Source organism: Hyaena hyaena, unplaced genomic scaffold (assembly GCF_003009895.1).
Source record: "Hyaena hyaena isolate Hyena2069 unplaced genomic scaffold, ASM300989v1 scaffold_192, whole genome shotgun sequence".
Classification (NCBI taxonomy): Eukaryota; Metazoa; Chordata; class Mammalia; order Carnivora; family Hyaenidae; genus Hyaena; species Hyaena hyaena.
In genome coordinates, this window is record NW_024080825.1 from 1,580,635 (window position 1) to 1,595,636 (window position 15,002).

At 37.2% G+C, this 15,002-nt stretch overlaps 1 protein-coding gene across 1 annotated transcript in view; it reads left to right on the forward strand.

Moving 5' to 3' along the window:
• TMPRSS12 (transmembrane serine protease 12) overlaps nucleotides 1-11,521 on the forward strand; it is a 29,144-nt gene extending 17,623 nt beyond the window's left edge. Inside the window, exons 5-6 of the mRNA XM_039241339.1 lie at nucleotides 7,476-7,618; nucleotides 11,110-11,521. Coding sequence (XP_039097270.1) covers nucleotides 7,476-7,618; nucleotides 11,110-11,361 — 395 coding nt within the window. The 3' untranslated portion in view covers nucleotides 11,362-11,521. The remainder of the gene's footprint in view (nucleotides 1-7,475; nucleotides 7,619-11,109) is intronic.
• Nucleotides 11,522-15,002: the final 3,481 nt, after the last annotated feature.

A 15,002-nucleotide genomic window follows, 5' to 3' on the forward strand; every position in this document is an offset into this window, starting at 1 on the left:
GAGGCAATATTCAATGGATCGGAGTTGAAATTTTTCTGTAACCGATGGAAGACATTAATCCAGACATTCATGAACCAAAATAAAATGTTATTCCTTTTCATGCACTAATGAAATTATAGAACAAAAAACAAAGAGGAAATCTGAATATAGCCAGAGACAAAAATAAAATCCTTACAAAATAATTACAGATTGATTTCAGAAAACTTCTCAATAGCAATACTAACAATTGAAATACAATCAATTGTATTTCACAATTATCATGGTGAAAGTACCGAGAGAAAATAATTATGCACCTACAACTGTGTATCCAACAGAGCTATCATTCGAGAATAAGAGTGGACTAAAACTGAATTTACCACCAATAATCTTTCACCAAAGGAAATAAGAAATGTATCAGAAAGAAAGAAAATGATTCTAAAGGGAAGATATATAATGCAGAAGTGAGCAAATATATATATATATATATGTATATATAAAGATAAATAAATATTGTATATAACAGTGATTCTCAACTGGGGGCAATTTTGTCTTAAGGGGATGTTTGGTAATATTTGGAAAAAAAACTTGTGTTACTACTAGGAAGGATTTAAGTATGCTATTGGCATCTTACTGGGTAGAAGCCAGGAATGCTGCTAATCATCCTTCAAAGCATAGGATAGTCTTGTCACCCTCCACAACAAAAAATTATCTGGCCTAAAATGTCAGTAGTGCCAAGATTGGGAAACTTTGGAATACAATAAAAATAATGCATAATTCACGGAATTAAAAACAAGATATTTAAATATTTGGGGGAAAGTCTGTATTTCAGAATGGATGATCAGAGTTAAAGTGGTCTCAGGTCCATGTATTATTCAGAAGTCTCAAGATACTGATTAACATTAGACTTAAGCATGAATGGTCAAATTTCAATAATACAAACAGAAGATATAACATGTAAACTTGTAGCAAGAAACAAATGGAATAAGAAAATAAACACAAAATCTTAATAAATCAGGAAAGAAATAAGCATAAGAAAAGTGAGAAAAATAGAAAATATAAAAGAAGACAGTAGAAACAAGCCCAAATATATCCATAATCACAATAAATGTTAATGGACCAAACGACTAGTTAAAAGACAGATAATCAGATTAGGGAGTAGGAACCCAGCTTACCTAACAGGATAAGTAAAACAATAGTAAAGAAATATATCAAGTAAATTCAAATTAAAAGAAAGCTAGTATCACTATGCAAATTGTAAACAAAATAAACTTTAAGACAAAAGAATATTAGGGATAAAGAAGGTCATTTATATTCAGAAAAGGTTTAACTCACCAAGAAGATAGAACAATTCTAGATTTCTGAGCCTAACAGGACCCAGATAATATTAAGGTAAAGTAGAATTGTAAAGCAAACATTATAACTTCTCTGTGATGGCAGGGAATTTTAATACACTCTATTTTAATTATTAACATATCAAACAGATGAAAACTTAGTAAAGATTTGGAATGTTTGAACGACATAATTAGCAAGCTTGATCAAATAGCCCTCAAAAACTTAAGAGAATTTTATCTTTTCAAGAATAGGTAGAATCTTTATAAAAATTGGCCACCTTCTGTGGGTTCAAGCCCTGCATCAGGCTTTACGCTGATAGCTCAGAGCCTGGAGCTTGCTTTGGATTCTGTGTCTCCTTCTCTCTCTGTCCTTCCCTGCTCACACTCTGTCTCCCTCTCTCTCAAAAAGAAACATTTTTAAAAAATAATAATAAATTGACCACTTGCCCATAAAGCAAATCTCAAAGTTCAAAGAATAAGTAATATACAAACTATGAACTGTGATTATGATTAATTTAGATTTAGATTAATTTTGGCTGTGATGGCATGGGGAGGTTGGCAGATCTTCTCCCCTACCCCCAAAATATAAACTGGACAAAACTGCCAACAGCAACCATTTCAGGGTCTTGGAAATCAACCAGAGTACACAACAAATTGAGGAAGGTTTGTTCATCATAAACAGCTATACATTTGGGTGAAAGAGGAATTTGCAGCTTTCTTGTCTGTGGTTGCTCCCAACTCCCTTCTCAGATCAATCAGTGCAGTAGTTTCACAGTAGTAGTTCTGAAGAACAGAATCTTGTTGCCAGAGGAGGTGAACTCTATCTGGAACAGCAGATGAAAATCCAGGCTAACAGCACTCTCAATAAAAGTAATGGACACAGCAAGAGACAAACGGGGAAAACCCACCACTCTGCTGGCCTGGGATTATAGTCCTAGATATGGCCAGCAGTAGAACAGTCAGAAATTTGACAGAAAAATCCTGAAAGTGAGAGAGCTATAGAATATCTCAATAAACTCTCCAAACATGCTTGGCTGATTGCGAAACCATACATGTGTCAGGAAAATCTGAGAGGACTCACAATAAAGAGAAAGTCAAAGTAGATTTCGCTTTGACTGGACTTTGAATGCATTCCCCAACCCATACACAGATTTATTCACCAGCAGCCCAAATCACTGACTGACCCCTAACCTATGCAGATACACGGCAAGCCCTATGAAGGTAGGCTAATGGTAAATATCAGAATTAAAATGCAGAGCAGAAACATCAACAGTCACAACAGACAGAGGCTATAATTTAAGTCCAGACAAGTTACTTTCAAAACGACAACAACATTTTTTTTTTTTTAAATTTTAGAGCATGTGAGCAAGGGAAGGGCAGAGGGAGAGAAAGAGAATCCTAAGTAGGCTTCACACTCAGTGCAGAGCCTGATGTAGGGCTCAATCCCACAACCCTGGGATCATGACTTAAGCAGCAATCAAGAGTTGGATACTCAGCTGACTGAACCGCCCCTGTGCCCCTGGCAACAACATTCTTGAAGAAGGAATCAAAATCCAGAGTTGTTACAATATATTATCTAAAATGTCCAATTTTCTTTCTTTTTTTTTTTAATGTTTATTTATTTTTGAGAGAGAGACAGAGAGAGCATGAGAGGACATGCAAGCATGGGAGAGAAAGAGGGAGACAGAGAATCCAAAGCAGGCTCCAGGCTCTGAGCTGTCAGCACAGAGCCTGATGCAGGGCTCAAATTCATGAACTATTAGATCGTGACCTAAGCTGAAGTTGGACGCTTAACCAACTGAGCCACCCAGGTGCCCTTAAACTGTCCAATTTTCAACAAAAGTATAAGACATGCAAAAACAAAACAAAACAAAAAACAAAAACCAAAACCCAAAAGTGTCACCTATTCTCAGGGGGAAAAAATGGTCAATAGTCTATTGACTCTGTATAGGCTCAGGTGTCGAATTTAGCAGATAAAGACTTTGAAGAAGCTCTTTAAAACAATATTTATTTATTTTTGAGAAAGAGAGAGTGCAAGCCAGATTGGGGGAGTGGAGGGGGAGAGAGAGAGAGAGAGAAAATGAGAGAGAGAGAGAAACCCAAGCAGACTTGGTGCTGTAAGCACAGAGTCCAATGCAGGGCTTGATCTCACAAACTGTAAGATCATTCCATAAGCCGAAATCAAGAGTTAGATACTAAACTGATTGAGCCACCCAGGCTCCCCAAAGAAGCTCTTCAAATGTGCATACTAAGTCAAAGGAACTGTTGTTCAAAGAAATAAAGGAAAATGTGATGGCAACAATTTACCAAATAGGGAACATCTATAGAGAAATCATCACTTTTCAAAAGAATTAAATAAAAAGTCTAGATATATAAAATGGCACAAGAATCAGTGAACTGAAACAAGCAATAGAAGTGACCTAATCTGAAGAACAGAGACAAAATATTGAAGAAAAGTGAATCCACACTCAGAGATCTCTGGCACAACATCAGGTACACCAACATGTGTGCAGTGGGATTTCTGGAAGGGGAAGAGAGAGAAAATGGGGAAGAAAACATATTCAAAGAAAATATGGCCCCAAACTCCTGAAATTTCATGAAAAGCATTTACAAAAGCTCAATGAATCCCCAATTAAGATTAAAAAAAGAGAAATCCACACCTACATTCAATGTAGTCAACAAAAGATGTGCAAGGTCTATACATTGAAGACTTAAAGGGGCGGCCGGGTGGCTCAGTCAGTTAAGTGACTAATTCTTGATTTCGGCTCAGGTCATGATCTCATGGTTCGTGAGCTCAAGCCCCGCATCGGGCTCTCTGCTATCAGCACAGACCCGGCTTCAGAGCCTCTCTGTCCCCTCTCTCCTTGCCTCTCCTCTGCCTGTGCGTGCACATAGTGCTCTCTCTCAAAAATAAACATTAAAAAAAAGTAAATATTAAAAACTATCCTGCAAAACATTACACAGAAAAAGTAAAGAAGACCTAATAAACGAATGTCATATAATTTGTGTATTGGAAGATTCATTATTGTTAATATTGCAAGTATCTCTAGATTGACCTATATGTTCAATGCAATTGCTATCTATAGCCCAGCAAGATTCTTCATACAGTTTAACCAAACTTATATGAAAAGGCAAAGTATCTACAATAGCCAAAATTATTTTGAAGGACAACAGAGCTGAAGGAGTTACTCTAATTTCATATAAAACTATAGCCATCAAGACAGTATGGTATTGGTTTGTTTTCTTTACTGAGAACATAGAGATCAAAAGAACACAGTAGAGTCCAAAAAAAAAAAAAAAGGAACCCAGCTTACATTTATGGCCAATTGATTTCTTTATACAAACTTTCTAGAAAAGGCAAACCCATAGCAACAGTGATCATATCAGTCATTTTTTGAATGTGGGCTGGAGGTAGGAATTGACTGCAAATGAGCATGGGACGACCCTTTGGAGTGAAGGAAATATTCTAAGACTGGATTGTGGTGCCAGTATAAATTTACCAGAAATCACTGAACTGCAAGCTTACAGTGTGAGAATTTTATGTTGAGTAAATTAAATATTAATAAAGCTTTTTAAAAATTTTCTTAACGTCTATTTATTATTGAGAGACAGAAACACAACATGAGCAGGGGAGGGGCAGAGAGAGAGGGAGACACAGAATCTGAAGCAGGCTCCAGGCTCTGAGCTGTCAGCAGAGAGCCCAATGTGGGGCTCGAATCACAAACCATGAGATCATGACCTGAGCTGAAGTCAGATGCTTAAAGGACAGAGCCACCCCAGTGCCCCAATAAAGCTTTTTTAAAGAATGACAAAAAGATAATTTTTTAAAAACTCACACATTTAGAACATTCAAAATATACTACTAAATAACTCCTATGTCATAATAACTTTAAATCCTTAGACTTGAACTGTAACGTATATACTGCACAGAAAACTTGAATCTCAACTTTGGTCCTACATAAAGGGAAATGCAAAGCTTTAAATACATATACCTTTAGGCTCAAAAATATAAAAAAGTAAATATCTGACCTGATAGAGACAAAAAGGCTAACCACCATGCATTAAATAGCCAACTTAAAAAAGTTTAAAAGAACATTAGATGACCATAGAAAGCAGAAGAAAAGAAATAGAGGTAAGCACAGCAATCAATGAATGGAAAATAAAGTTAGAAAAATGATGACCAACAAAGCCAAAATCTAGTTCTTTGAAAAAAAAAAAAAAAACAACCCCCCTGGTGAGACTGATCAGAAAAGTAGAGAAGACACAGATACAAATAATGTTATGAATTAAAAGATAAAGTAATACTTTAAGCTATGTTATGTTCTCAATTTTAATACTTAGGTAAAATGGATACATTCCTAGAAAATTCAAAGTAATCCAAACTAAGAATAGTCCTATAAAGAGTAAAGGAGATTATTCAATAATTATTGTTTTCAAAAATAAAACACCAGAATTCAGAACAAGTGAGCCCTACCTTAATTACCAGAGATAGAGTGTTTAAATCTCATATGAATACTTTCAAAGAATCCAAAAAGAGGGAACGCACTCTCTTTTTACTAATCAGTTTATGATTAGTAAGTATAGTACAAAAAAGGCCAATATTATAAAGGCAGACATTCCAAAAAAATTGAAAACATACTGAATCTATCAAGAATAATATAAATAGAATTCAGTATAACCAAGATGAATTTATCTAAGGTAATTAAGTAAAGGTGATTTAATGTTAAAGTCTCTTAACATAACCACCACAGTAACTGATTAAAGGATTGTTAAAAATATGATTATTTCAACAGGAGCAGAACAAATTCTGTTAAAAATATAACAGTCTAGGGCACCTGCATGGCTCAGTCTGTTAAGCCTCCGACGTTGGCTCAGGTCATGATCTCGTGGTTTGGGAGTTTGAGCCCCACATCGGGCTCTGTGCTGACAGCTCAGAGCCTGGAGCCTGCTTCAGATTCTGTGTCTCCATTTCTTTCTGCCCTTCCTTTGCTTATTCTCTCTCTCTCTCTCTCAAAAATAAATAAATTAAAAAAAAATTTTTTGAACCACAATCTAGACACAGAAGTGAACTTCCTGAACCTGATTAAGGTTATCTACCTCCAGTGCTCGCTTCGGCAGCACATATACTAAGGTTATCTACCTCCAGACTACAGCGAACATCATTATTACAGAAAAACATTTCTCTTAAAACAGGAACAATTCCCCCCACCACCACCATCACTACTTTTATCAATATTGTAGTAGAGGTTCTAGCATGTGCAGTCACACTAGAAAAAGATGCAAAAAACATATGACTGACTTAGGTAGTAACAAAACCCTCATTATTCACAGATGATGGGACTATCTGCATTAATAAAGAGTCTATAATACATCAGAATTGAGAGTCTAGTCAAGTGTCCAGATATAAAACCAAAATGCCAAAATGTATTTCATTTTTATACACTATCAATTGTTAGGAAATGTAATTTTCAAAGTTAATAAATGTCACACCCACAAGGATGTCTATAATCCAAAGTTAGGAACAGGTGTTGACAAGGATGTGAAGAAATTGGAACTCTCATGCACTGCTGGGGGGCAATATAAAATGGTACAGGTTTTTTGGAATATAGTTTAGCAGCTTCTCAAAAATTTAAATACAGTTACCAAGTAATTCCGAACTTCCACTCCTACCTGTATACCCAAGAGAAATAAAAACACACGTCCACACAAAAAGCTGTACTCAAACTCATAGCAGCATTATTCGTATTAGCAAAAAACCAAAACAATCTAAAGATCCATTCACTGATAAATGGATAAACAAAATGTGGTATATTCATACAATGAAGTATTATCTAGCCATTAAAAGGAATGAAGTGTTGGTACATGCTACATTATACTAAGTGAAATAAGCTGGACATAAAAGCTCACATATTGTATGATCCCGTTTATATGATGAAATGTCCAGAATGGGCAAATCATGGAGACAAAAAGTAATTTAAAGGAATTAAACCATGAACGATTAAATTATTCTTCCACACAATCTTCCTAGGCATACATGCATATATGGATACAATTTACATAATTGTTGAACCACTTTGGAAAGAAAACCTATTCAACATGAACATTTTATATGCTGTCAAAATGCCTGCTCTCCAAAATAGCTTACTGGTATTTTTTTGTTAATAGGTAATATTACAGATGTGTTACAGGAAGCAGAAGTACATTATATCTCTCGAAAGATTTGTGATTCTGAGCAGAGTTATGGGCAAATAATTCCTAACACTTCATTTTGTGCAGGTGATGAAGATGGAATTTTTGATACTTGCCGGGTAAGACCAAATAATTTTCCTGAAATATTTGCTAAAGCGAGAGGGCAACTTGAGCAAAGCCTTTGATCACTTTCTGGGAAAGTCTTAATTATCAAGATTAAAAGTAGTAAATTCTTTTTTATCCTTCTTAACTACGTTCCGAAAATCCAAATCCTATTGCTTTCCTGATTTCCTTGGTTTCATGGTCAAGTTGAGGCAAAATTTGTCTTGAATCTTCCTTTTCTTATTACTACCTATATTGAGATACTTATTTATCTAAGTCTAAGTCACCCATTTAAAGTGTATAATTCCAATGGAATACTACATGGCAATAAGAAAGAATGAAATCTGGCCATTTGTAGCAACGTGGATGGAACTCCAGGGTGTTATGCTGGGTGAAATAAGTCAGGCAGAGAAGGACAGATACCATATGTTTTCACTCATATGTGGAACAGGTGAAACTTAACAGAGGACCATAACGGAGGGGAAGGGGAAAAAATAGTAAAGGAGAGGGAGGGAGGCAAACCGTAAGAGACTCTTAAATACTGAGAACAAACTGAGGGCTGATGGAGGTGGGGGAAAGGGAAAATGGGTGATGGGCATGGAGGAGGGCACTTGTTGGGATGAGCACTGGGTGTTATATGGAAACTAACTGGACAATTAACTGTAAAAAAATAAAGTGTATAATTCAATGGATTTTCAGTATATATACAGAGCAATGCAACCATAATCTCCATCTAATTTTAGAACACTTTTGTCAACCCAAGAAGCCTCTACCCATTACAACTCACTCCCCATTCTCCACCCACCTGCCCTCAGACCTAGGCAACCAGTAATCCCTGTAGATTTGCCTATTCTGGAAATGTCGTATGAATGGAATCATTCAATATGGTTTGTGATTGGGTTCTTTCATTTAACGTAGTGTTTCCAAGGTTCATCCATATTGTAGCATGTGTTAATATTTTATTCATTTTATTGCCGAATAATATTCTACCATATGGATATGCCACAATTTATCCATTCATTAGTTGATGGACATTTGAGCTATTTCGATTTTTTGGCTATTATGAATAACGTTGCTGTACACATTTGTGTATACATTTTTTATGTGTCAGTATGTTTTTACTGCACGTAGGACTGGAATTATTGGATCAATGTTTAGCATTTTGAAGAACTGCCAAACCTATTCCAGATGGCTGCACTATTTTATATTCTCACCAGCAATAGGAAGGCCCCAATCTCTCCACATCCCTGTCAGCACTTCTTATTGTCTTTTTTTTTTTTTTAATTTTTTAATGTTTATTCCTGAGAGAGACAGACCATGAGCGGGGGAGGAGCAGAGAGAGAAGGAGACACAGAGTCTGAATCAGGCTCCAGGCTCTGAGCTGTCAGCACAGAGCCTGACCTGGGCTCAAAGAGACCTACAACTCAAACCAGGAGATCATGACCTGGGCTGAGGTCGAAGTCAGACATCCAGCCGACTGTACCACCCAGGCGCCCGTATTGTTTGTCTTCTTAACTGCAGCCATCCTAATGGATGTGAAGGGGGGTATTTGTGAATGTGGTTTTTATTTGCATTTCCCTAGTGACTAATGATGTTAAGCATCTTGTCATGTGTTTATTGGCCAGCCATTTGTAAATCTTCTTTGGAGAAGATTTGTCTATTCAAATAGTTTGCCCATTTTATCTAGTTATTTTTTTAATTTTTTTTTTAATGTTTTTATTTATTTCTAGGAGAGAGAGAGACAGCGTGAGCAGGGAGGGTCAGAGAGAGAGGGAGTCACAGACTCTGAAACAGGCTCCAGGCTCTGGGCTGGCAGTCAGCACAGAGGCCGACGCAGGGCTCGAACCCACAAACCGTGAGGATCATGACCTAAGCGAAAGTCGGACACTTAACCGACTAAGCCACCCAGGCGCCCCTAGTTTGCCCATTTTAAAACTGACTTATTTATCTTTTTATTATTGAGTCATAAGCACTTTTTATATATTATAGATACAAGTCTCTTGCCAGACATATGGTTAGGAAATATTTTCTCCCATTCTGTGGTCTCTGTCTTCGTCTCCCTGATGTTACCATTTGTAGCACAGATTTTTATTTTTATGAAGTCCAGTTTACTTGGTTTTTGGTTTTGTCTCCTGTGCTTTTTAAGTTTTTCTTTATTCTACTTTTCTTCACTACTTCTAAATTTATTAGCACTTCACTCCCAAGCAGTACTCCATGCTATAACCTTTTCCTTAAAATTTTTGCTAGTAAAACAGTAGAGAATCTAAACCTAATTGAATTGCATTCATAAGCAAAACATCCTCATTATGGGGGAGCCTGGTGGCTCAGTTGGTTGTGTCCGACCTCAGCTCAGGTCATGATTTCACAGTTCATGAGTTCAAGCCCCAGGTCGGGCTCTGTGCTGATAGCTCAGAGCCTGGAGCCTGCTTCAGATCCTGTGTCTCCCTCTCTCTCTCTGCCCCTCCCCTGCTCACACACTGTCTCTCCTTCGAAATACAATAAACATTAGAAAATTTTTTTAATCTTCATTATCAAAAAATAATTATTCATTCAATGCGTACCTTATATAGAGAAACTGAAAACATCTTAGAAATACATTCCTTAATCTTTAGGCACTGAACCAGTTATCTCAAGGTCCTAGTTGTTTTGACAATTAACAGGCCTTAGTTTTAGTGCTTTGGTGCACTGACAGTCTTGTATAAACTGTGACATTCATTATTGTAATACTACTGAGAGGCTTAGCCATTTATTCCTGTTACCCGGCAACAGCCAACATTAACACTTGGAAAGATGCCATCTCCTGCAAGATGCCAGTTTACACTTCTCTTCCAGTTAGCAAACCTTGCACACAACTTCAAGAATCCTTTATGCATCTTAAAGTTACACTTTTCACATACAGCATTAAGCAATAAAGGTATTCTAATAGTACTTATAGTATTTTGCACACTCCTTCCTAAATTGTATTTCTCCTGAGTAATTACACTAAAAAAGCCAAATGATTTATAGTATCATGGTTCAACACCATGCAAATAGGATATCTACCTATAACCAATATTTATGGTTCCTCTAAATATCAGGCCAGACTGAATGCTTTCTGCCCGAGTTGGAATGTAAACCTGAAAATCTGTGGCTCTTTATAACTTGAAGATATACTGAAAATGTATACTGAGGCGCCTGGGTGGCTCAGTCAGTTAAGCATCTGACTTCAGCTCAGGTCATGATCTCACCACCTGTGGGTTTGAGCCCTGTGTTGGGCTCTGTGTTGTCAGCACAGATCCTCGAGCCTGCTTCAGATTCTGTGTCTCCGTCTTGACTCTCTGCTCCTCCCCCACTCATGCTGTCTCTCTCTCTCTCTCTCTCTCTCTCTCAAAAATAAACACTAAAAACATTTTTAAAGAAAATGTATATTTATATCAATGTATGATTAATGGGATTGATTTAGTCCAGCTTTACTATTGTTTAAAGATTACTAGAACCAACTAACACTATTTTGGGACTTTTTTAATAGGGTGATAGTGGTGGACCATTAATGTGCTACTTACCAGAACACAGACGATTTTTTGTAATGGGAATTACCAGTTACGGATATGGCTGTGGTCGGAAAAATTTTCCTGGTGTCTATTGTGGGCCATCCTTCTACCAACAGTGGCTGACAGATCACCTCTACCGGGCAAGCAGTAAAGGCATATTTAACGTAAATATTCTACTTGGACAGGTCCTCATGGCCTCAGGTTCTGTTGTCTTACTAGGAATTCCATAATGAAGTTCTGAAGAATCTTTATCTTGCATTGCGTCTCTTTCCATGTTCCACATAATGAAAACCATTTATTCTTTTGGCAAATAATGGCCCACTTTACAGTTCTTATGTGAATGTTTTTTGGAACAAAAGGATTGTGACATATTAGATAAGTGATTATAAATTTGACACTGAATCACATGCCTCTTTGATGTATTTTGATTTTTTTTTACTTTATAATCATAATTTTGCACTTGGAATACTTCCCGAGAGTCTTATAGGATATTCGGTTAAATATATACTTTATGTCTATAAATGCCAAATAATAAAGAGTTGATAATTAAAAAGAAAGCCATCCTTTTGTTAAATTAATCAAAACCATTTCCTATTAAGTTAGATTTTCTTCAAAATTTGTTTGCTATACAGTGTATATTTTTAATTATCATCTTGTTTCTGGTTCTCAAAGGATACTTGAAGGAGAAGAAGTATTTGCCTATTTAAAAAAATTTTTTTAACATTTATTCATTTATTTTGAGAGACAGAGAGAGAGCATGAGTTGGGGCGGGGGAGACAGAGAGAGGAGACACAGAATCTGAAGCAGGATCCAGGCTCTGAGCTGTCAGCACAAAGCCTGATGTGGGGCTCGAACTCACAAACTGTGAGATCATGACCAGAGCTGAAACTGGCTGCTCAACTGACTGAGCCACTCAGGTGCCCTGCTATTTTTAAAATTCTAATGAAAATAACTTCTAAGATATTAATATTTACCTTCTTATGCCAAAAAAGAACCATGGTGCAGACACCCCCAAATAACTTACTTTTTATTTTAAAATTTATTTTAAAACAATTTTAATGCTTATTTATTTTTGAAAGAGAGAGAGAGACAGAGACAGAGCATGAACTGGGAAGGGGCAGAGAGAGAAAGGGAGACACAGAATCCGAAGCAGGCTCCAGGCTCTGAGCTGTCAGCACAGAGCCCAACATGGGGCTTGAACCCATGGACTATGAGATCATGACCTGAGCTGAAGTCGGACACTTAACCGACTGAGCCTCCCAGGATCCCCTTTATTTAAAAATTTATAATGTGACTTTCTTAAAACATTTTACCTACTTCTTTCTTTTTTAAGTTTATTTATTTTGAGAGAGAGAGAACAAACACGTAGGGGAGGAGCAGAGAGACAATCTCAAGCAGGCTCCACACTGTCAGCAAGCAGCCAGACACAGGGCTTGATCTCACAAACCCTGAGATCATGACCTGAGCCAAAATCAAGAATCAGACATTTAACCAACTGAGACCCCCAGGTGCCCCTTACCTACTTCTAAACCTATTGTCTTGGAGCCCATGCTCCAATTCTATGTTCCTTGAGCTCTCTGAATTAACTGTGAGGAGAGGTGACTAAAATGCTCACTGGATAAAAGAGACAGTCCAACCTGGGACAAACTTCTATAAAATAAATTATTAAAACAAAAGAGCAAGTTGACTCAGTATCTATTATTAATAAATTCACATCTCCTTTGAACTTTGGGAACCCATGTTGTAAAAGAGAACTAATTTTCTCATCTTTGTTTTTACGTTCAACAAGCTAAAACCAAGTGTTTTGTTTTTGTTGTTTTGCTTTGCTTTAACTTAATTTCAGGATTTCACTGAAAGTAAGGATTAATTTTGCATCTATTAATTCTCTTAGGGATCATTTTTGGTTTAACACTCATGGGGTAGAAGACTGTAATTTTTATAGGTTTATAAGCAGCACAACACTGAAGGGATATTGACTGCTCTTTCTTAAAAGAGACCCTAGATTATCCATTAACAAGGTCTTTTTTTTTTTAAATATTTTTATTTATTTCTAGGAGAGAGAGAGAGACAGCGTGAGCAGGGGAGGGTCAGAGAGAGAGGGAGATACAGATTCTGAAACAGGCTCCAGGCTCTGAGCTGGCAGTCAGCACAGAGCCCGACGCGGGACTTAAACCCACGAACCGCGAGATCATGACCTAAGCGAAAGTCGGACGCTTAACCGACTAAGCCACCCAGGCGCCCCACCATTAACAAGGTCTTATAAGGAATTAGTTGGTGATGCTTGTATAGCAATCGGCATGATGTATTATGTTTTTCCCATTTATACCACCTGAGTACCATTCAGATTCACTTGATAGCCCTGAATGTTAATATTAAGTAACTCTTCTAAAATATATCGACAGCACTGGGGGAAAGCTCTTGCTTCTCACTTCCAAAGTGTGCTTTGGGGCGCCTGCGTGGCTCAGTCAGTTGAGCATCGGACTCTTGATTTTGGCTCAGGTCATGACCTCATGGTGTGTGAGCTGGAGCCCAAGTAGGGCTCTGTGGTGACAGGGTGGAGCCTGCTTGGGATTATCTCTGTCTCTCTCTGCTCCTCCCCCCATTCTGTCACTCTAAATAAACAAACAAACAAATAAGCTTAAAAGAAAAGTATGCCTTAATTACTCATTAGGTACGTATTTCTAAGCAGGCAGGAGCTACGACCAACAATTTCTCATCTTTTACCCCACTGAATTCACTTACTTCAGGCAACTGGAATTCAGTTACATAGCAGTTCTCTCCACCAAAAGAGACTATTAGAGTACAGATTGCAACTTATTTTTAATGTTTTTCTTTGAGTATAGCTGACACATAATAACAAAATGGCAAAAAAACATACATACCAATAACTGCTTTATATGTAAATGGACTTAAGACTCCACTCAATATGTAAATGGACTTAAGGCTCCACTCAAAAGGCATATGGTGACTGAATGGATAAAGAAAACAAAACAAACAAAAACCCGTCTATATGGTGCCTACAAGAGACTAATTTCAGACCTAAAGACACATGCAGACTGAGAGTGAAGGACTGGAAAACATATACCATGCAAATGGAAGGGGAAAAAAGCACCAGGTAGCAATATTTATAACAGACAAAATAGGTATTATTTTCTTAAAAACATTTTTTAATGTGTATTTACTTTTTGAGAGAGAGCTCAAGCAGGGAAGAGGCATAGAGCAAGGGAGACAGAGAATCTGAAGCAGGCTCCAAGCTCTGAGCTGTCAGCACAGAGCCCGACATGGAACTCGAACCATGAGCCATGAGATCATGACCTGAGCCAAAGTCAGACACTTAACCAACTGAGCCACCTAGACACCCCACAATGTAGGCTTTAAAATAAAGACTACAGGTGAAAAAACCCTCAACAAAATATCAGCAAACTGAATTCAACAATACATTAAAAAGAATCATTTACCACAACCAGGTAGGACTTATTTCAGCAATGCAAGAGTGTCCAATATTTGCAAATCAATTGGCATGATACATCACATTAACAAGAGAAAGGATAAAAGTCATAACATCTCAACAAATGCCAAAGAGTATTTGACAAAATACAATATCCATTCATGCTAAAAGCTCTCAACAAAGGGAATTGAGAGGGAACATACCTCAACATAATAAAGGCCATATGTGACAAACCTACAGCTAACATCATCCTCAATACTGAAAAACAGAGTTTTTTCTTTCAGACTGAGGACAAGACAAAGACGTCCATTCTCCTAACCTTTATTCACTATAGTGCTGGAGGTCCTAGCTGGAGTAATCAGACAAAGAAAAAGAAAAGGCACCCAAATTGGTAAGGAAGGAGTTAAACTGTCAGTATTTGCC